Source organism: Garra rufa, chromosome 17 (genome assembly GCF_049309525.1).
Source record: "Garra rufa chromosome 17, GarRuf1.0, whole genome shotgun sequence".
NCBI lineage: Eukaryota > Metazoa > Chordata > Actinopteri > Cypriniformes > Cyprinidae > Garra > Garra rufa.
The window spans coordinates 45,785,770-45,808,862 of record NC_133377.1 but is presented as its reverse complement, the minus strand read 5'-3'; the positions used below and the strand labels follow the sequence as shown (position 1 = coordinate 45,808,862).

At 34.3% G+C, this 23,093-nt stretch overlaps 1 protein-coding gene across 1 annotated transcript in view; it reads right to left on the bottom strand.

The window, feature by feature from the left end:
- Positions 1-23,093, bottom strand: part of fhod3a (formin homology 2 domain containing 3a) — a 102,626-nt gene that overhangs the window by 26,642 nt on the left and 52,891 nt on the right. The window contains exons 5-15 of the mRNA XM_073822514.1: positions 22,229-22,334; positions 20,049-20,143; positions 19,861-19,972; positions 18,193-18,287; positions 15,460-15,603; positions 13,919-14,142; positions 11,521-11,553; positions 6,780-6,896; positions 3,854-3,880; positions 1,035-1,289; positions 730-783 (exon numbers count right to left, since the gene is read on the bottom strand). Coding sequence (XP_073678615.1) covers positions 730-783; positions 1,035-1,289; positions 3,854-3,880; positions 6,780-6,896; positions 11,521-11,553; positions 13,919-14,142; positions 15,460-15,603; positions 18,193-18,287; positions 19,861-19,972; positions 20,049-20,143; positions 22,229-22,334 — 1,262 coding nt within the window. The remainder of the gene's footprint in view (positions 1-729; positions 784-1,034; positions 1,290-3,853; positions 3,881-6,779; positions 6,897-11,520; positions 11,554-13,918; positions 14,143-15,459; positions 15,604-18,192; positions 18,288-19,860; positions 19,973-20,048; positions 20,144-22,228; positions 22,335-23,093) is intronic.

The window sequence follows — 23,093 nt, the reverse complement described above, 5'->3', positions numbered from 1 at the left end:
TAATAATAATAATAATAATAATAATAATAATAATAATAATAATAATAATAATAATAATAATAATAATAATAATAATAGTATGTAAAAAAACTTAAAAAAAAAGATATTGATAATATAATATAATACAGTGTGAATAAACGTTAACTGTAATAAACCAATGAACATATTTTATTTCAGCTATTTGCCAAGATAATATTCCTCATTTTTAGTTTAAGAAAAGTAAATCAGATTTTTTCTTAATTAATATTTACTTTTTAGTCTTTAGTTTAAGATGATGTACTAAAATGATTCATCTGAAGGAAAATATATAATACTGACAATACACTAAAAATATAATTTAAATAATAAATTACATATAAAATATATAATAATATGAAAATCATATATATATATATATATATATATATATATATATAATAAATATAAAATATATATAATATTAAAATAATAATATGCAAGTAAATAACGCTGGTAACATAAAATAATAATAATAATAATAATAATAATAATAATAATAATAATAATAATATAATATAATTTAATACTGACAGTTACTAAACTGAAACAACACTGAATCTGAATTGATCTGAATAATTGTTTTCTGTAGAGCTGCTTTTCAGCTGAAATTGAATTAGTTTCATAACAGACAAATTTTACAGCATTAACACTGTTATTATTTTCTGTTTATGAATGTGAAGCTGCTTTATGTGGTTTGACAGAATAACTCACCTGTCATTGTGTTGTTTGGCTGGTGTGGATGGAGAACTTACAGCAGAGAACGACCTGAGAAAAACAACAAACAGACAAAAAGAGAGTGTTAATGAAGATTTGAGCTCAAAAATCACTGTGACCATCTTCAGATGCCAGGAGTTTCACGACTGACGCTGTTCACCCGCATTCACAACCATAACATGACATTCACACGGGAATCATCAGAGTTTGGTGAATCAGTGAGGAGGTGAATCAGCTGATCCGGTGAGGTCAGAGACACGCGTGAGCAGGAGCATCATGGGACACGCTGTTGAAGCGTCTACCTGCTGCTGTTCTGAGCCGGGTTCTCCTCCTGCTCCTCCAGATCGTAGGAGAACAGGAAGAAGGGCGAGTGTGGGAGGTACGGCAGGCGGGCGGAGCCTCGCAGTGAAGGGCTGATCTCATTAGATGGCGGCACGCTGACAGACGACCTGCGGTGCGCCAGCAGACTGGCCAGGAGTGATGGCTGGGCGGAGTCAGGAGGGGGCGGGGCCTCCGTGGCCTTCCTCAGCTCCTCCCCCTTCTCAGGTGTTTGTTTGCTGTTGTGCTCAGATGTGCTGAAGAACAGCATTCATGGGTAAAATACACAGGGAACTGTGTTTGTTTTTTGTTGGTAGAGTAGTTTAAACTCCCAGGGAAAGTGTTAAATCCAACCCTTCCACAAACATGCTTTTAATGATTTCCCTGTGTTGTCCTGTTAACTAACCAGGTAAATAATATTAATATGGGTCACTGACGTATAAGGATTTTTAACACGCCAGTTTTAAAATACAAAAAATAATTATATCTATTGTAATAGTTTAAACATTAAGATTGTTGTGTACACATAAATTCATATTTTGGTGTTTTTTCATCTAGATGAATTGGCCGTAGCCTTAACAAATTGTCATGCGGTGCGAACATGATTTATATTAAAATGAATACATTTCCTTAACATGCTAAACATTTTTTAGATGTTCTCTGTAATTGAAGTGTTTAGAAACTAAATATTTGCATTTCTTTTGAGTTTTTGTAAAAAAGGATATGACATTTTTCTTCTACAATTTCAGTTGCCTTCCTAAATGTACTTAGCAGACTTCACTACATTAAAACTGATAAAAATGTTTTATTTTAAAAAAAATTATCAGTTTTAATGTAGTTAAGTCTGAACCATTCACTTAAGCGTACTGTAGCAGTGATCCATTTTCAACCACAGAAATTATCAATTCTATTTTTAATTTAATAAAGTTATTGCTATAATGGGTCGCACCACATGATGAGTGGCTGCTCCAAATGACACGAAGACCTTATATTTTAAAGCTTAACTAGACAGATAGATAGAGTTGTGGTTGCTAGGCTACCCTGGGTGGTTGCTAAGGTGTTGCTATGTTAGGGTACCTGGGGGTGGTTGCTTTGCGGTTGCTAGGGTACCTGGGATGTTTGCTAGGGTGTTGCTATGCTGTTGCTAAGGTATCCAGGATGGTTGCTTGGGTATTGCTATGCGGTTGCTAGGGTACCCAGGGTGGTTGCTAGGGTGTTGCTATGCGGTTGTTAGGGTACCCAGGGTGGTTGCTAGGGTACCCGGGACAGTTGCTAGGGTGTTGCTATGTGGTTGTGGTTTTTTACATGCTTTTTAATTGCATTTAATGCAATCGGAGAGAAAATGTAGGCGTCACGTCATTGACCCATAAAATAATTTCATTTTCAGTGAAACGCTTTACAGGTCAAACTGGTGCGTAAAGCAGTACAGTGTGAATCTCATTGAAATGTCCAGATCGTCTCGGTTATGTATTGTAACCCTTGTTCCCTGAAGGAGGGAACGGAGACGTCTCGCCGAGTTCGTCTGGATAGACCAATCTACTTCGTGTGTAAACTAAAGAAGCCAATGCACATTGGCATGCATGATTGCAGCCAGCTGCGGCTGATCACAGCGTGAGCATATGATGAGCAGCAGGTGCCATGCATAGACAGGTTTTCGCTGAGGAGCCGAGCAAGGCCCGGCGGTGCAGCGGTGGTACAGGAGCCGAGGCGACGGGACGAGACGTCTCCGTTCCCTCCTTCAGGGAACGAGGGTTACAATACGTAACCGAGACATTCCCTCTCAGTTAGTCTCTTCGACGTCTTGCTGAGACCAACGAATTGGGATCCCTAACAAAACGCCGCGGCTGCTGCCCCTTCCAGTGTCCTGAGCGAGCCTCCTGGGCCCCTTTTCTGGCTTCGGCCAGGGCTCGCAACAAGGAAAAGCAGTCACCGTATATAACATAGCACCACCTACTTCAGTGAGGCTGGAGCACTGTGAATGTGCGGGGCTCACGTCCTTTCTGTAGGAGGTTCGGAGCAATACACATATAAATCAATTCAGGATATATGGAAGATTTGAGGTGATTGAACCCTTGTGAGATGGTAGATGGTCTACCGGGGAAACACACAGCCTCTAGGGCGCACTGTGGAATATATAAGAGATGCAGTTATGTCTCTATGTGGAGCCTGGCCCTCTACCGGTTCTGAAGGATTCATCGAGTGAGGGCCTGACGCCGGACGCTCCGCTACGTCAGGCTGTCAAGCTCAGCAGAGGAACTCGACAGAGTTACTCTAGGGATGCTCTGCAGCAGTATAGCAAGCCGACCCGAGCCAGAGGCATCTCTGTGTTTCTACCTGTTTGAGGTGAGAACACAGGAGGAGACTGTGTCTACACGAAGGCTTTAGAACCTAGAGAACGTGTTAGGGGTCGCCCAGCCCGCAGCTCTACAAATGTCATTTAGCAAGGTGCCATGAGCCAACACCCATGAGGATACAACACTTCTAGTTGAGTGTGCCCTCAGCCTGAGGGGGCAGGGCACACCCTGAACCTGATAGGCCAAGGTATTGGCATCCACTATCCAGTGGGCCATCCTCTGCTTGGAGACAGCATTCCCCTTCTGCCTGCCTCCATGACACACAAAGAGCTGGTCTGAGGTCCTGAAGCTTTGTGTCCGGTCAACGTAGCATCTTAGTGTTCGGACGGGACAGACCAAAGCTAGGGCTGGGTCTGCCTCCTCCGAGGGCAGCGCTTGCGACATGCGATGGGAGCGTAAACACCTTGTCGGTTGATGTACGCAACGGTCGCAATATTGTCCGTATGGACCAGCACATGCTTGCCTCGTAAGCACCCCTTAAGTCGGAGGAGGGCAAGACGTACTGCAAGCAACTCGAGGCAGTTGATGTGCCAAGTTAGCTGGGGGCCCGTCCAAAAAAAACAGAAACTGCCTGTCCATCGTACGTGGCTCCCCAACCGGTGGTGGAGGCATCCGTGTGTACCACAGCATGCCTGGAGACCTGTTCCATGGGTACTCCTGCCCGTAGGAATGAGAGGTCTTACCACGGGATGAAGGTTTGACGCTCTCCTCGGGACTCGGCCATGAAGCCAGTGTTGAAGCGGTTTCATATGGAGCAGCCCTAGCGTTGTAACTGCTGCTGCTGCTGCCATATGCCCTGGGAGCCTCTGAAACTGTGTCAGTGGGACCGCCGTCCTGCTCTTGAAAGTATTCAGGCAGTTCAACACTGACCGAGCACGTTCCTGCATGAGGCGTGCTGTCTGACTGACCGAGTCCAGATCCATACCGAGAAAAGAGATCCTCTGCGCTGGAGTGTGTTTGCTCTTTTCCCAGTTGATCCGAAAGCCCAACCGGCTGAGGTGTGTGAGCACCAGATCCCTGTGTTGGCATAACTGGTCCCGAGTCTGTGCTAGAATAAGCCAGATGTCGAGGTAGTTGAGAATGCAAATGCCCTGTTCTCTCAGAGGTACAAGGGCCGCCTCCACGACCTTCGTAAAGACACGGGGAGAGAGGGACAGCCCGAAGGGCAGGACCGTGTACTGATATGCTCTGCCTTCAAACGTGAACCGCAGAAAGGGTCTGTGGTGCAGAAGGATTGAAACATGAAAGTACGTGTCCTTCAGGTCGATCGCTGCGAACCAATCTTGGGGAAGGACACATCTGAAGATGTGTTTCTGTGTGAGCATCTTGAACGGTAGTCTGTGAAGGGCCCGGTTCAAGACGTGCAGATCCAAGATCGGCCATAACCCGCCGCTTTTCTTGGGTACCATGAAGTACGGGCTGTAGAAGCCCGTCCTCATATTGGCTGGAGGGACCGGCTGTATCGCTTTCTTCGCCAGTAAGGTTGCGATTTCTGCACGCAAGATGGGGGCATCTGCAGCCCTCACTGAGGTGAAGTGGACACCTCTGAACTTGGGAGGGCGCCAGGCGAACTGAACCGCATAGCCGAGACTGATGGTCCGGAGGAGCCAGCAAGATGGGCTGGGAAGCTCTATCCAGGCTCCCAGGTAGTGTACAAGTGGTACCAGGGGGACCACCGACGTACCCGCGGGGGAGCAGCGATAGGGGGCACCGGGACCCTGCCCGGTCGTCTTGTTGCCGGTCCGAAGCGGGGTCAGAGCGTCTGTGTGTTGTGCATGTGAGATGCTTACCTGCGTATGACCCGATGGTGCGTGAGTAGTCGGTTTTGCAGCACTCTCCCGCGCGCTCCCCGCCGTCACAGAGATAGAGAAATTTGCTCTTTTGTCGAGTATTTGGGTACCACCGCCCATGCGGTCGGTGGCGGGGAAAAAACAAACAAAAGATTCTCCGCCCGGCCCTCCTCCGGGGGAGGGAGTGGTGCGGTCACCATATCCGGAAGAGCAGCATCCTCCATCTCTGGGTTGCCTGTCTCAGGGCCTCTTGCTCTTGCGCTTGCCACTGGTGTTTGTGGGGGCCTGGACGGGCTGGGCAGCTGCCCTGCGACTGGCTCCACGTCGTTGTGAAGGATGCTGCGGTGGCTGCTGTGGAGCAGAGGTGGATGCAGGGGGCCGCCCTCGGTGACGAGCAGACTGAGGTGACGCCGCCGGCCGGGTGGAGGCAGCAGTTGCGCGCCAGGGCAGGATGTGACTGATGGCCTCAGTCTGCTTCTTGGCGGCGGAGAACTGCTGGGCGAAGTTTTCCACCGCATCGCCGAAGAGGCCGGTCTGGGACACGGGAGCGTCGAGGAACCTGGTCTTATCACAGTCCCTCATGTCTGCCAGACACAGCCAGAGATGGCGTTCCTGGACCACCATAGTGGACATGGCACGACCCAGAAACCGCGCGGTCACCTTCGTCGCACGTAGCGCGAGGTCTGTGGCGATACAAAGTTCTCTGAGAACTTCTGGGTCGTGACCACCCTCGTACAGGTCCTTCAGTGCCTGAGCCTGATGGACCTGTAGCAACGCCATGGGGTGCAAGGCGAAACCAGCGGCGCCACAGGCCAAATAGGCACTGCCGATCAGAGCCGACGAGTGCCTACAGGCCCGGGAAGGGAGCGACGGACTGCCCCGCCAAGTGGAAGCGGCGCCGGGACACAGTTGCATCGCGCCAGCACACTCCACCGGCGGGACGCCCGTATAGCCCCGCGCTGGTCCGCCATCAAGGGTGGTGAGGGAGGAGGTTCCACTCGAGCGGTTTCGGGCAGTAAAAGGTGCCGTCCATGTCCGAGTGAGCTCTTCATGCACTTCCGGGAGGAAGGGTACTGGGGTGGGACGCTGAGAACCAGCGCGGGCCACCCCGAGATACCAATCATCCAGCCGGGAGGACTCGGGACGTGATGGAGGATTCCATTCAAGCCCTACCCTCTCGGTGGCCTGGGCAAGCATAGCCATCATCTCCGGGTCGGTATCCCGCACCGCTGACACAGTGCACAGGGGAGATGGCCGCAGCAACACAGAATGTGGGTGGTGAAAACCAGCTGTGTGCTTCCACTCGACACGGAAGAAAAAACTGCTTCTTGACTCGTCAGTTTGACTGGTCGGCTCCGAAGTGAAAAGCTTGTCTATACATGGCACCTGCTGCTTATTATACGCTAACGCTGTGATCAGCCGCAGCTGGCTGCAATCATGCATGCCAATGTGCATTGGCTCGTTTAGTTTACACACAAAGTAGATTGGTCTATCCAGGCGATATCCCAATTCGTCGGTCTCGACGAGACGTCGAAGAGACCGACTGAAAGGGAACTGTGCTGGATGAGCTTCTGCACTAAAATACCTGATGATACTGAGATTAGAAGGACTAATTTCCCCCTCATCATCATCATCATCATCATCATCATCAATATCATCTGAAGCAAACTCGGTGATGGGAGTTTCCTCCTCATCCTCCTCTCTGCAGCAGGACAGACAGAGCAACCACAAACAGCAGACATGCAAAACAAAGAAGGAAGGAAACTATTAGACTGACAGACAGAGAGAATAGCAGTGAACAGACAGAAAAACACCAGGATCAGGACTTCAGACAAAAAACTAAAAAAATCAATTCACGAGCCATTGACTCCTGTGAGAAACAAAATTAGGCACCAAATTATTATTTTTAGATGCCACAAAATAAACGTGTTTTATTTATTTTTAGCACTTTTACAACATTTTAGTTATACTGTCGTGTTTATGTCTAATCTTTTTTTTTGCCTTTATCAGCATTTTAATTCATCTTGTAGACGTCATGCACTGCAAAAAATGCTTTTCTTACTTAGATTTTTTTGTCTTGTTTTTCTGCCAAAAATAAAAAATAAAAATTCTTGATTCAAGAAGGATTTTCTAGACAAGTAAAAATTGTTTTCTTGTTTACAGAAAAAAAGGTCAAAATTAAATGTGTTTTTGCTTAAAATAATCTCCCAATGGGGTAAGAAATATAATCTTGTTTTCTGTTTGAAAAGTTTTTTTTTTTTTTTGCTTACCCCATTGGCAGATTATTTTGCTTGTTTAACAAATAAAAATAGACATTAAAAACAAACTGGAAAAACAACTAAATTACTTTAAAATGAATACTACAAAATAAAAACATGTTAATAACAACTATATTAGTATCTGAGTTCACCTGAATGAGGTATTCAGTAAATGAGTTTTGATCAAACCACAGCAGAACATGAGTGAATACCACAGATGCCTCTAATAACAGTTATTTAATATTTAAATATAGGAATATATGGAATAATACATCAATAATAACATTTAACTATACAAAAAAAGTTTGTCAAGACAATCTTCAGGTTGGCTTGAGAAAGCCCAGCTTAAAAGTTTAAAGCAGTTGCAAAAGCTTAAAGTTTTCAACTTTATATAGATAGATTAGATGATTAGCATGGTGCTAGCATGCTTAGGATGTAGTTAGCATGAGTAGTTAACATTTTTCAAGCATGTTTAGTATGTTTCTAGCATGATTAGCAAGTTACAGCATGTCATTAGCAAGTTTCTAGCATAAGCAAATTGTTAGTATATTTATAGCATAGTTAACATGTTATTTGCATTATTAGCATGTCATTAGCATGTAGCGAGTTGTTAGCATGTTTCCAGCATTATTGGCAAGCTGCTAGCACGTTTCTAACATGTTTCTAACATGATTAGTAAGTTGCTAGCATGTTTCTAGCATGATTGACACATTGCTAGCATGTTTCCAACATGTTTCTAGACTGACTAGCAAGTTGCTAGCACATTTCTAACATGTTTCTAGCATGATTAACAAGTTGCCAGCATGTTTCTAACACGATTAGCAAGTTGCTAACATGTTTCTAGCATGATAAGCAAGTTGCTAGCATGTTTCTAACATGTTTCTAGCCTGACTAGCAAGTTGCTAGCATATTTCTAGCCTGACTAGCAAGTTTCTAGCATGATTAGCAAGTTTGTTAACATGTTTCTAGGTGGACTAGCAAGTTGCTAGCATGTTTCTAACATGTTTCTAGCCTGACTAGCAAGTTGCTAACATGTTTCTAGCCTGACTAGCAAGTTTCTAACATGATTAGCAAGTTTGTTAACATGTTTCTAGGTGGACTAGCAAGTTGTTAACATGTTTCTAGCCTGACTAGCAAGTTTCTAGCATGATTAGCAAGTTGTTCACATGTTTTCAGCATAATTAACAAATTGCTAGCATGTTTCTATCATGATTAGTAAGTTGTTAGCATGTTTCCAACATGATTAGCATGTTACTATCATGTTTCCAGCATGTTTCTAACATGATTAGCAAGTTGCTAGCTTGTTTCTAGCATGATAAGCAAGTTGTTAGCACGTTTCTAACATGTTTTTATCATGATAAGTAAGTTGCTAGCATGTTTCCAACATGATTATCATGTTGCTATCAAGTTTCCAGCATGTTTCTAACATGATTAGAACGTTGCTAGCTTGTTTCTAGCATGATTAGCAAGTTTGTTAGCATGTTTCTAGGTGGACTAGCAAGTTGTTAGCATGTTTCTAGCCTGACTAGCAAGTTTCTAGCATGATTAGCAAGTTGTTCACATGTTTCCAGCATAATTAGCAAGTTGCTAGCTTGTTTCTAGCATGATAAGCAAGTTGCTAGCACGTTTCTAACATGTTTTTATCATGATTAGTAAGTTGCTAGCATGTTTCCAACATGATTATCATGTTGCTATCAAGTTTCCAGCATGTTTCTAACATGATTAGCACGTTGCTAGCTTGTTTCTAGCATGATTAGCAAGTTTGTTAGCATGTTTCTAGGCAGACTAGCAAGTTGCTAGCACGTTTCCAACATGTTTCTGGCATGATTGGCAAGTTGCTAGTATGTTTGTAACATGTTTCTAGCCTGACTAGCAAGTTCCTAGCATGTTGCTAGCATGATTAACTTGTTACTAAATTTGAATTTTGACAGTTGGAGTTTGAATTTTGACAGTTGAAGTTTGAATAGTGTTGATCAGTTGAACATTCCCTCAATGTAAGTCTATGGGATTTTGATGATATTTATTCTTTAATTTGATGAAAACTATAAGTCGGATCAGTCTGAAAAGATACAGCTCACTCAGTGAGATCAGTCTGAAGATCTGGCCTGAGTTTAGTGCTACTAGCTTGAAAACTCTAGGAGGAGTAGCATTCAGAAATGTAGTCTAAGAAGAAGAATAAAAAGCTTGAAGTGCATATTGCAGGTTACATTTTTTTTTCGAGATAAACATATATACGTGTATGAAAATACTTTACGAACCGTTAATGCAGGATTTTAAAATATTTTACAAGACGTAAGGTCACAAATTTAGAAGACAAAGTGACGATTTCCTTGACCACTCTCAAAAACAGCTTTTTTTTCACACCGCGTCATATGTAGGGCTGTTCGATTCTGAAATTTTTCTCACTGTTGTTTCCGATTTTTTTTTTGATTCTTGTTTTTAAGATCGGAGAAAGCTAATGTTGCGATGAATGCAGGATGTAAAGGTCGTAGAAAGTTGCCTCTTTTTTTCTTGGATATCTTTCTTTTTGTAATTGCTTGTTTTTCGTAGCAATATCTGGCAACATTCTACATTTATAAAAAAAAAAAAAGCTTATAGACAATCTGTAACATAATTGCTGACAGGAAGATAGCACAATCGGTAAGACAAACGCAGTGATCATCGTTAACATCTGAAAGAAATAGCACAAACAATGGCAAAAACAATAGCATAATACAAATCTGTTTGTCACAGAATGAAATAGGCTACTATGCCAAATAACGTTAACGTTACTGGCCAGCAGGAAGACGTCTCGTGCTCTTTAGTTAACCTTAAGTCATCAAAAAACATTAATTAAAGCAGTGTTTCTCAACTGGTGGGTCGCTAAAACGTTTTGAGTGGGTCGCGGAGTGTGAGTCAAAGAAACAACAAACGCAATTCTGTTTTTTCTGACGCTAGACTATTATTTTGAAAGACGTGCGTGAAAGCGGTTGACTCTTCTATCAGTACCTGAGAAAAACGCTTTTTCCTCATTCAGTATCTACGGTCAAATGAGATGTTGTCAAGTTTTATGTAAGTGTCATTATTCTAACGTTATTTTCATAACTTGTTATAAAATAGAAATTCCCTCACCTAAAAAAACCGAACTTTTCAGTCCTGTCAGTCATACTCTTCAATTACACGAGCAAATTTACCATGGTAACAGACATTATTAGTGCATTTATGGGTGTTATTATAGCACAATTCTTAACACCTTACTTCGGACCTCACTAATTTTCAAACCCTGGTTACAGCCTTGCGTGCAGCGCTCAAAACTGTAGACAACATGAGCCAGTTCCCCCTAAAAAAACTTTTTTTTGAACTTTATAAAAAAAGTTTTAGCCGATCCCTACTAGTCTCAAAAACTACAAATGGCGACAAGTCGACGTCACTTCCCTGGTTTGAAAAAAGCACGTAAAAGTCCTCCTACAAGTTGACATGCACACAGATGTAGTAGGAGGACTTTTACGTGCTTTTTTCAAACCAGGGAAGTGACGTCGACTTGTAGTTTTTGAGACTAGTAGTTCTCGGGTAAAACGTGTTTTTAAAACACTCATGGTGGACTTACAAATGTTCTGTTGCAGCGTTTTGTGAGTACATACCCTATTTACACTACTGTACAAGTTTGGTAAGATTACTTGCACATTTAGTGGTGCAATTTACGAGATACATCACATGTACCATTCACTCCTGTAACAAGCAATTCGAAAAACTCTAATATCTCCATAAATGTTCGACTAAGGTAAAAAAAACTTCGGATGGGGTATTTAGATGGGCTTCGGAGTGCATAGCAATGAAGTCAATTCTACTCCGAACCATCCCTTTAATAGCGTATTTTGAAGTATCTGGTTCCTACATTATTTTTCTATATATCAATTCACTGGAGTCTCTAACTTGCAATATGCCCTTTAAGTAGCAGATCAGTAGATATACGTTAATAAATCAATGTAAATAATACATAATATTGATAATATGCTTATTGAATTACTGAACAGCTGTTATTAGAGGCATCCGATGCGCTGTTTATCGTCTGAAAACATGAGGACTTACATCACTGGGAGACATTCATGCATCAAACCAGCTCTGGAGCAAAAACACCACAAAACAAGGAGAAATCCATCACTTCACTTCATTCAGTCTGTGTGTGTTTCACGGCTGTGTTCTAAACCCTAGTCAACCACACTACTGTCTACATAGGCTACTCCCTTCTAAGACAACACCTGGAAAAGAAACTCATAATCAACTTCCATGGGCCACACATCCATAGGAAATCGTTTTGTCTTGTCTAAACAATAACGTGAAACAATAAATATTTATTGCAATTTAAACAATAAAAGAGCCCTTTTTGATTTAAAACTTAATCATAATTGATTTATTTATTTAAATTAATTATATACATTAAAAAAAAATAATTTAGGCATAATTTATTTAATAAATTATATATATATATATATATATATATATATATATATATATATATATATATATATATATAAAATGTAACTTTTTTTTCCATTTTTTTTATTTGATTTTATTGCAATTTTAGCAGTAACTTTTTTCCCAAAATTATGTTTTCCATTAATGTCATAGAACAAGTACTGATCGCGCAGCGCTGCCAATGTCTGAGTATTTTATAAATGATTAATTATTATAATTTATTAATATAAATTAAAGTAAATAAAAAGTATTATTTATTCTTTAATTAATTTATTCTTTACATAATATCAGTTTAAATAAATAAGATGAGGAATTATTACATTGTAACATTATTTCAAAGACAATTAAAAATGTTGCCCTAAATTGCAAATATATTTTAATTTGTAATAAAATATTATATTGTCTTGTATTATATTATATTATATCATATTTTTATTATTTATATAATTAATAATTTAATTAAAATGATTTATTTAGATTTAATTTAGTTTTATTGCAATTTTATCAAAAATACCCCCCCCCTCAAAATTATGTTTTTTATATATTTTTTTCCAGATTCCATTTAAATTCCAACAGACATTAAAAACTAGTAAAACACAAAAAGAAAACAGAAAATGTCGAATTAAAATTTAAATTAGAATTGGAATAAAAGAATTCAAATAAATTTAGAATTAAAATAAAATAATAAAAAAGAATTAACCTAAAACTGAAATAAAAACTAAAAACTAAACAGACATTAAAAAATAACGCAACAAAATTGACTAGAAGCAAAAAATTACAAAACACCCCCAAAAAAACCTTTACTAAAATTAATCTGAAAATGGAAAAAATAAATCTAAAACAAAAATAATTAAATTAAAATTAAATTAAATTAAATTACAAAAATAAAACTAAACAGACTTAAAAAAATAAAGATAATAAAAAAGAATTAACCTAAAACTGAAATAAAAAATAAAAACTAAACAGACATTAAAAAATAACTCAACAAAATTAACTAGAAGCAAACAATTATTAAAAAAATTACTAAAACTTTTACTAAAATTAAACTGAAAATGGAAAAAATAAATCTAAAACAAAAATAATTAAACAAAAATAAATAGACAATAAAAACTGGTAGATAAAAAAAATAATAATAACACAATAAATACAATTACAAAAATAAAACTAAACAGACTTAAAAAATAAACTAAAAATAAAATGACAAAAAATAACAAAAACTTTTACTAAAATTAATCTCAAAACATAAAAAAATTAAATTGAAATAAAAAATAAATAAACATTACAAACTAGTAAAACACAACAAATTGAGCACTTTTAAAATGAAAACAGAAAATGTAAAACTAAAAAAAAAACAACTTAAAATGAAATAAATAAAAAAACATTGAAAAAAGAACAACAAAATTGTCTAAAAGTAAAATTACAAAAATTACCTAAACTTTTTCCAATATTAATGTGAAAAATGCAAAGATTTAATCTAAAGCAAAAATATATAAAAAAAAAAAAATAGCCATTAAAAACTAGTAAAACACAATGAAATTAAGTATTTTTAAAAATGAAAACAGAAAATGTAAAACTAAAACTATGAAAAAAAAAATTTCCCACAAAAAAGAAAAAAATTATTCATTAAATTGTAATCAAATAAAAAATATCTAAAAGTCTAATACATAAAAGTTATAAATTGACAAAATAAAAAATATTAACGAACTTAAACTTTAACAATAAAAGGTCTATGAATTCACTTATTTTTGTCTGTTTTAATTTTAAAGCATTTTGAACTAATTAAATATGTTCATAAAAAACGTATTCATTCATTTTCTAATTTACTTTTGATTTATTATTCCAAATTCCATGACATTCTGCACAATAAATACTATTTTTATCACTGAATTCCACTATTTCCATAAACAAGTCTATTTTAATAATACTGAATTATTTTTAATGGATATTAAATTGATAGTAAAAGTTGCCTATTTGGAGCAGTATCATCCAGTGAGTCGTCTTTGCGTCTCACCTCTCGTTGAGTTCCTGTCCGTTAAACGGCTGGAAGTTTGTGCGGTGAGGGGAGGCGGGGCTAAGCGGGGAGGCGTGGCCTGATCTGCCCAATGAATGCCTGCGGCTGCGGCGTCTCTCCAAGCCCCGCCTCTCTGTTCCGCCCACACTGGAGCGCCGTCTGTCCCGCCGACCGGAGGATGGAGGCAAAGCATCCTCATCGCCGTCCTCGTGACGAAGAGTCGCCTGCAGGAGAAAAATCACGATTACAACCTCGAGATCTGATCTCACATCCTCCATCACAGACATATCTCACCAATCCTTTCATAAACAAAAGGTAAGTAAGAGACTGATTGTGCAGTGGAGAGAGCACAGTTGATTATAATGGAACTTTGTGAGATGATTGACAGCTTTTAATGATTTGTAAACATGATATTGATTTTAACAATAAAAAGAGCTCTCAAAATTATGCTTTTTAATGATTTAAAACTTTACGTTACACATTATATTATTTATATGAATTAGAATATTAATTATAATAATATAACAGTTTATTAATTTATTGCAATTTCTACAAGAAATAGTTTTTTAATGATTTACAACCTTTTTCATTATATTATTTATATCAATTACAGTATTAATTATAATAATTTTTATGAATGATAAATTATAATAATAAATTAAAAACAGAATAATAATTATTATTAATGACAATTACTGTTTTTCATTATTTATTATTTAAATTATTATTTCTTTACATAATATCAGTTCAAAATAAAACAAAAATAAATTAATTAAAATAAAATAGGCATAAAAAAACGAATAAATCTGAATTACTTTAACAACTAAATTACAAAAAAATTAATTCATGATACATTAAAGATATATTGATTTCGTTTTTATTATTTAAAACTACATTAATTTGAGTATTAAATTATAAATAAATTATAATTTAATTTATTGCAATTTTAACAATAAAAACATTAGATTTTTATTCCGGTCTATATCCTGAAGGTTTTTACGGAGGGATTTGTTCATATATAATTACCTTGATTTTATACATTTTATTTCCCCAAAAAACTGTAAAAAATCTATAGTTTTCCAAGTATTTTCTGAATTATGTCATGACAAAATGAGATACCCGAAATTTCCTCTGTAAAAACATTTGACTCTAATAAGTTAAAAAAATTAAGCAAGAATTTTGAAACTGACTTCATCCAGTGTTTAGGTTTTTTGTGCTAGAAATGTATGCAAATTAGTGCATATTTCATTAAATAATGGTTCATTTGCATATTTAAACCTAACATTTTAGAAAACTTGTAATACAAAAAATGTTTGCAATTATGAATGTAATCAATCAACTGGGTAAGTAAGCAGATAACTATTAGTTATTGTTTTTACTCTGTTCACCTGCAGTGTCGTAATTGGAAGGCTAATTTTTGATCAGATTTTTTTGCCTTGTTGATTAGAAGGTGCTCCTGAAATGTTAACTGTGCTCCTAAAGTGCTCTTAAAACGAAAAGCAAGCGTAGAGCCCTGAGTATCTGTGGTGAATCTGTCAGACCTCATAGATGTTGAGCTGCTCCAGCAAGTCCAGATCGGTTCCTTTACGGCCCAGATAACGCTGGGACACGCTCTCCATGCCCTGCTCCTCCAGAACGTCCACCATGTCATAAAACGAGTCCTGATCGGGCAGCGCCGCCAGCGTCTGACACACAGATGGAGAAAGAGTGAGTGTGTGTGTGAATATGTGCGAGTTAGGGCTGCTCGATTATTATGGCTAAAATCACAATCACAATTATTTTGGTCAATACTGAAATCACGATCATTTGACACAATTATTACTGGGTCCAAAACTTTATATTAGTGATTAATTTAAAGATAGCAATACAACAGAAAAACAGATACAAATGAAAAAAAAAAAAAAATAATACTGAATACTTTTATGCAAGTCTAAAGTAGTCTAAAAATACTACAGAAACTGAATGTAATTATTTGAATGTAAAATAAAACAGCGTCTTCACTGTAATAGTTAAACATGCTTTGTTTCTTATTAAAACTACAAAAGGCCTTCATTCCAGAGCAGTGACTGATTTTTCTCTTTGTATTTTTACATTTTATTAATATTAAGCACAGAGACGGCAGAAAGAATATTATTTGTTGCCGCTTTTTGAATGGTTTTCTGTTGGCAGTGAGCGTTCTGCGCGCTGCTTATGCGCCCCGGGTGCCTCTTGTTTTCGCCGCCTGCTGCGCCTTGCGTTTTTGCAGGAGCGCTCTGAGCGCCTGAAGTTGAAAAAAAAAGCAACTCTGAGCGGAAAAATGCCCGACGTCATTCGCGTTTTTTCCATTGTCCAATCGAATGAATGGAGAGGCGGGCCTTCTGTTGTGGTGATGAAAGATTACCGTTGCTTAAAAAGTCCGGAGACTGCAAGAAATGGAGGAGAAACTTTTGGTGTCTATCGTGGGTAGCCCGGAGCTGTATTTTTTAGGGTTTCTGCTAACATGACAGTTTAATTAACAGCAAAAACCAAAGATTTTAGAGCGCTGGCACTATAATCCTTTGATTTGACTGACAAAATATTCAAAATATTACGAGAATAACTTTAAAATATTAAGGGAATCAAATGTAATTATTTTGAGAATAAAGTCGAAATATTACGAGAATAAAGTCAAAATATTACAAGAATAAAGTCAAGTCAAAATATTATGAGAATAAAGTCAAAATATTTTGAGAATAAATTCAAAGTATTACGAGAATAACTTTAAAATATTAAGGGAATAAAATCGAATTCTTTTGAGAATAAAGTCAAAATATTACGAGAATAAAGTCAAAATATTTTGAGAATAAATTCTAAATATTACGAGAATAAAGTCAAAATATTACGAGAATAAAGTCAAAATGTTACGAGAATAAAGTCAAAATATTACGAGAATAAAGTCTAAATATTTCGAGAATAAATTCAAAATATTACGAGAATAAAGTCAAAATATTACGAGAATAAAGTCAAAATATTACGAGAATAAAGTCGAAATATTATGAGAATAAAGTCGAAATATTACAAGAAAAAAAGTCTAAATATTTTGAGAGTAAAGTCAAAATATTATGAGAATAAAGTCAAAATATTTTGAGAATAAAGTAAAAATATTATGAGAATAAAGTCAAAATATTAAGAGAATAAAGTCAAAATATTAAGAGAATAAAGTCAAAATATTACAAGAATAAATTCTAAATATTTTGAGAATAAATTCAAAATACTACGAGAATAAAGTAAAAATATTATGAGAATAAAGTCTAAATATTTTGAGAATAAATTCTAAATACTACGAGAATAAAGTAAAAATATTATGAGAATAAAGTCTAAATATTTTGAGAATAAATTCTAAATATTACGAGAATAAAGTAAAAATATTATGAGAATAAAGTCTAAATATTTTGAGAATAAATTCTAAATACTACGAGAATAAAGTAAAAATATTATGAGAATAAAGTCTAAATATTTTGAGAATAAATTCTAAATATTACGAGACTAAAGTCAAAATATTATGAGAATAAAGTCTAAATATTTTGAGAATAAATTCTAAATATTACGAGAATAAAGTCAAAATATTAAGAGAATAAAGTCAAAATATTACAAGAATAAATTCTAAATATTTTGAGAATAAATTCAAAATACTACGAGAATAAAGTAAAAATATTATGAGAATAAAGTCTAAATATTTTGAGAATAAATTCTAAATATTACGAGAATAAAGTCAAAATATTACAAGAATAAAGTCAAGATATTTTAATTAACAGCAAAAAACTAAGATTTTAGAGCGCTGGCGCTACAATCCTTTGATTTGACTGACAGGACAGCTGTTTTGGTCGTTGCCTAGCAACATAAAACAACGGCAGCACACTGCTCTTTTATTAAAAGTCACCAAAAAAAGGCAGTGCTGTGCGCCTCGCGTTTTTAGAACTAAAAGATGAGTTCGGTGTGCCTTAGGCCGTGTTCACACTTGGTGTCTTTTTTGACAAGAAAAAGTTAGCAGACGCGCTTTTTTAGTAACAAAAAAGCGTCTTTTTGTTGCTATAACAACAGCTGCAACCGTAGCCTATGTGTGGTGCAGAAATGTCGATAAAAATGGAAGCTGGCTCTTTTCTTTTTTTTTGACATTTTTGCCTTTTATTTGATAGGACAGTATTTAGACAGAAAGCGAAGTGGGAGAGAGAGAGAGGGGGGCGTGATCGGAATTTCGAAACTGAATTTCGATTAATTGCACAGCCCTAGTGTGAGTGAGTGAATGTGTGTCTCACCTTGTTAATAAGGGTCATCACATACACCAGCAGCTCTGTGTCCACACCGTCCTTCTCTGATAAAATCTCCATAGCGTTTGACCACAGTTTACAGTCTGAGCATCACACAAACACAGACATTTCATAATTTAGCAAAGTCATTCAAAACTCATGAATAAATAAGCTTTCTATTGATGTATGGTTTGTTAGAATAGGACAATATTTGCTTAAGATACAACTATTTGAAAATCTGAGGATGCAAAAAATCTAAATATTTAGAAAATCGCCTTTAAAGTTATTCAAATGAAGTTCTTAGCAATGCATATTACTACTCCGAAATTAACTTTTGATATATTTACGGTAGGAAATTAATATTCTTAATATTCTAATGACTTTTGGCATAAAAGAAAAATCAATAGTTTAAACCCATACAGTGTTTTTGGCTATTGCTAAGACATATTAGTTATAATTTACTTTAATTAAAATGATTTCATTTTAGCATATGTATGGTAATTATTATTAACAAATATTTAAAGAATTAATTTATCCTCATAATATCAATTAGAAGAAATGAGATGAAGAATTATTGCATTGTGACGTTATTTCAGAGACAAATAAACATATTTTTTCCCCAAAATCCACATTACTGTACTACAAAAACATGCATTCATTATTTATTTTTAAACGTTTGTATCTAAATTGTAATTATTGTATTATTTATATAATCTATTTTAATTTATAATAATAATGAATTCATCATCAATTATTAAACACATAATTAATATTTTTTGAACTATTATTAAACTATATTGTATTATTTAATTTGACTATAATATTGCTTATATTATTAAATCTAATTGAATTGAATTGAATTATATAATGTATCATCAATTATTTATTATTTAATGAATTCACCAATCACTCTTTAAAGGGATCAGAAAACTGTTGAGAACTACAATTCACACCAAAACAAGAAATGCATAAGTAATTATTGCATTATTTTAAAAACAAAACAAAAAAGATATGTTAATAATTGATTATTTAATTGTTATATTTTAATTATATTTATTTATATTATTTATATCATAAATTTTGATTTACGATTAATTAACAAATTTATTAACTGTTTATTTATTCTTTAAGAAAACCACAGAATAAAGGTGACTTTAATAATTAACTATTAATCATAAACAATTATTAATTTATCACCATAAATACAGATCAATAATTCTTTTTTTAGCTTTAATGATTTATCGTGTGTTTTTTTCATTGCACAAAATCATGGTAGTAATGGCTTACATTTCTTCTATTCATCAAATAATCCTGAAAAAATGTACTCAACTGTTTCAAATATTGATAAAAATAATAATAAATATTTATTGAACAGCAAATCAGTATTTTAGAATAATTTTTGAAAAATATGATGCTGAATATTTAGCTTTGATCACAGAAATAAAATACATTTTAAAATCTATTCAAATAGAAAACTGTTATTTTAAATAGTAAAAATATTTCACAATATTGCTGCGTTTTCTGTACTTTGAATCAAATAAATGCAGATTTGGTGAGCAGAAAAGTCTTCTTTAAAATCATTAAAAATCGTACTGTTCAAAAACTTTTGACTGGTAGTGCATGGTGCACAATTCAGAAAAGTATAAGTATTATGCTAGTGTTTGTGTGTATTTATACCCCTCTTAGTGTCCACAGTGTGGATGGCCTGGATGAGCAGCGCTGCGTTGGACTCTGAATACTCAACAAACACCAGCAGCAGCTTCAGAGACGTCTTGACCACCAGACGAAACTAAACACACACACAGCCAGATCAGATCTCACTCAGCATACAGACTGATCTCCATATAACCAAACTAGCGTGTCACCTTTGATCCGATGAGCAGGTAGAGCCACTGGATGGTCTCGCTGTGACCTATGACCCCGTTCATCCCGTCCACATACAGCATGATCTGACCCAGAGCTGCACACAGACACAACTCACTGAACGCTCATTAGCATAAAACTGATGATTCTGAAAATGGGCGGAGTTAGCAGCCTGGAAGCTGTCTCTGATTGGTCAGATAAAACTGAGCTAATTATAATATTTAGAGTTCTGTTCTAATGAAGAACAAGCTGCTGTCATCTAACACAAGTTACTTTTCTCAGCGCTGATGTCTTCTATTATATATATATATATATATATATATATATATATATATAATTATATTTATTATAGTTATTATTATAACTACAATTTCAAATAATAGAATTATTATATATTAATATAAATTAAAACAAATAAAATACATAATAATTATTATTAATATTTTATTATCTATGATTTTTTTTACATAACATCATGAAATAAATGAAAAGAAATAAAAAGGAACTACTGCATTGTGACATTATTAATTCTTAATATTTTTATTATTATCTAAGATTAAAATAATATTTTGGTTTATTAAATATAAAATTGTTTTGTGACAATTAAACATTTTCATTAAACATAATTATAGTACATTAATTATAAATTTGTTATTTTTTTAAATTATTAATAATATTATAGTATTAATTACAACTTAATTCAATTAAAATAATGTAATTATAATTTATTAATATAAATTAAAATAAATTAAATACATTATTGTTAATGCATTTAATTTTGTTTATTTTAATTAAATTAATTAAATACATTAATAATAATGTATTAAATTTATTTTAATTTATTTAAAAAAATAATAAATTAAATACAATATTATTAATGTAATTTAATTTAATTTCAATAAATTAAATACATTAATAATAATGCCCAAAATCCCCATTACTGCACTGTTTTTATATTGTATTATATTAAACTAAACTAATAAAATAAATAAAATTATTTATAATTTAATTTAATGTAAGTTCTATTCTAGAGTTTTATTTTAATGATAAATAAGTCACTGTCATCTGACACACGTTACTTTTCTCAGCGCTGATGTCTTCTATTATATAGATATATATTATTAATTAAATTTATTACAATTAATATACTATAATAATAATAATAACTATTATAATAATTATTATAATTTTAAATAATGCAATTATGATTGATTAATATAAATTAAATTAAAATAAAATACATAATAATTATTATTAATATTTGTATTATTATTTATGATTTAAATTAAAATAATAATTTTTACATAACATCATAATATAAATTAAAAGAAATAAGAAGGAACTGCTGCATTGTGACATAATTTCAAAGACAATTAAAGATTTTCCCCAAAAATCCCCATTACTGCACTACAAAAAAAGATAAATTATTTATTTTTTATTTGCATTGACATTATGTATATAGTATTATATTATATAAAATAATCTAATTTAAATAAAATAATGTAATTATAGTAAATTAATTATAAATTTGTTATTTTTAATAATCATTAATAATATTAATTATAGTATTCATTATAATTTAATTCAATACAAATAATGTAATTATAATTTATTAATACAAATTAAAATGAATGAAATATTTTTTATTATTTAAATATTTTTATGACACAATAATATCAATTAAAATAATTAAAAAGCAATTACTGCATTTTAACGTTATTTAAAAATACAATTAACAGTTTTCTCCAAAATCCCCAACACTGCACTACAAAAAAGATACATATTTTTTTATTTGTATTGAAATTATTTTTATTGTATTATATTATACTAAACAATTATTTCTATCATTTATAATTTAATTTAATGTAAGTTCTATTCTAGAGTTCTGTTCAAATGAAGAATAAGCTGCTGTCATCTTTTCTCTGCGCTGATGATTAAAACTGTTACAGAAGCACCATTACAGGGTATTATAAAGAAACATTTATCAAACAATATTTAAGACAGTCCATTACAATGAGGAGTATTAAAAACAGCATGGTTTTCTATAGTAATGACAATTGAAACCAAAAGGTGGCGCTGTTCTCCTTCATATGGAGAAACTCATCATCTATAATACATGAAATATTTCAATGGTTTCTGGACATTTTTCAGAGGTCTGAGGATCCAAATGAAGCAAACGAACCTCTGAGGATGTAGTTCTGGTAGTTCTGATCCGCTTCAGCGCCAACCTTGATCAAACACGTCAGACCTTCAGCCATGACGAACTCATGAACCAGATCCTTATCGTCCTGCACACACACAAAATACACAACGCACACATGTTATTGATATTTTTGGTTAACATTATGATTATTTTTTAAATGTTATCAGCTAATCCTGACTCAAACACATCACTGTCACTGGTTTAGAAAAAATACGTATGTGTACGGTTTGGATTGAAATAGAAAAGCTTATAGTTAATAGTTTACAAAAAAAAATAAAAAATTTAAATTAAATATAAATATAAAAATATTTGACAAAAATACAACAAAAACTGGAATGAAAATTAAAGAACATACAAATTTAAAAAAATAAATAAATAAAAATGACAAAAAAAATGCAAGAAAAAAATAAAACAGAAACTGAAATAGTTTTAAGGATTTAAGATATGTATTACTAGTAGTCATTATAATGCGTTTCACATAAAAACATATAAAGTTAATGGTTTGTTCTTGTTTAGACAGTGAAGCAATGAAAACAACAATGAAAAAGTTCTGATGCTTGAAAAAACTTTTTATTTCCATTAGTTGCCAATTACTTTCCATTAGTTTCATTTAATTTAATCTGATGTACTAAAATTACTTTAAAATTTAAAATTACTTTAAAGTCGAAATACTACGAGAATGAAGTTGAATAAAGTGGTAACACTTTACAATAAGGTTCATTAGTTAACATTAGTTAACCACATTAGTTAACATGAACTAATAATGAACTGCACTTACACAGCATTTATTAATCTTTGTTAATGTTAATTTCAACATTTACTAATGCATTAATAAAATCTTGTT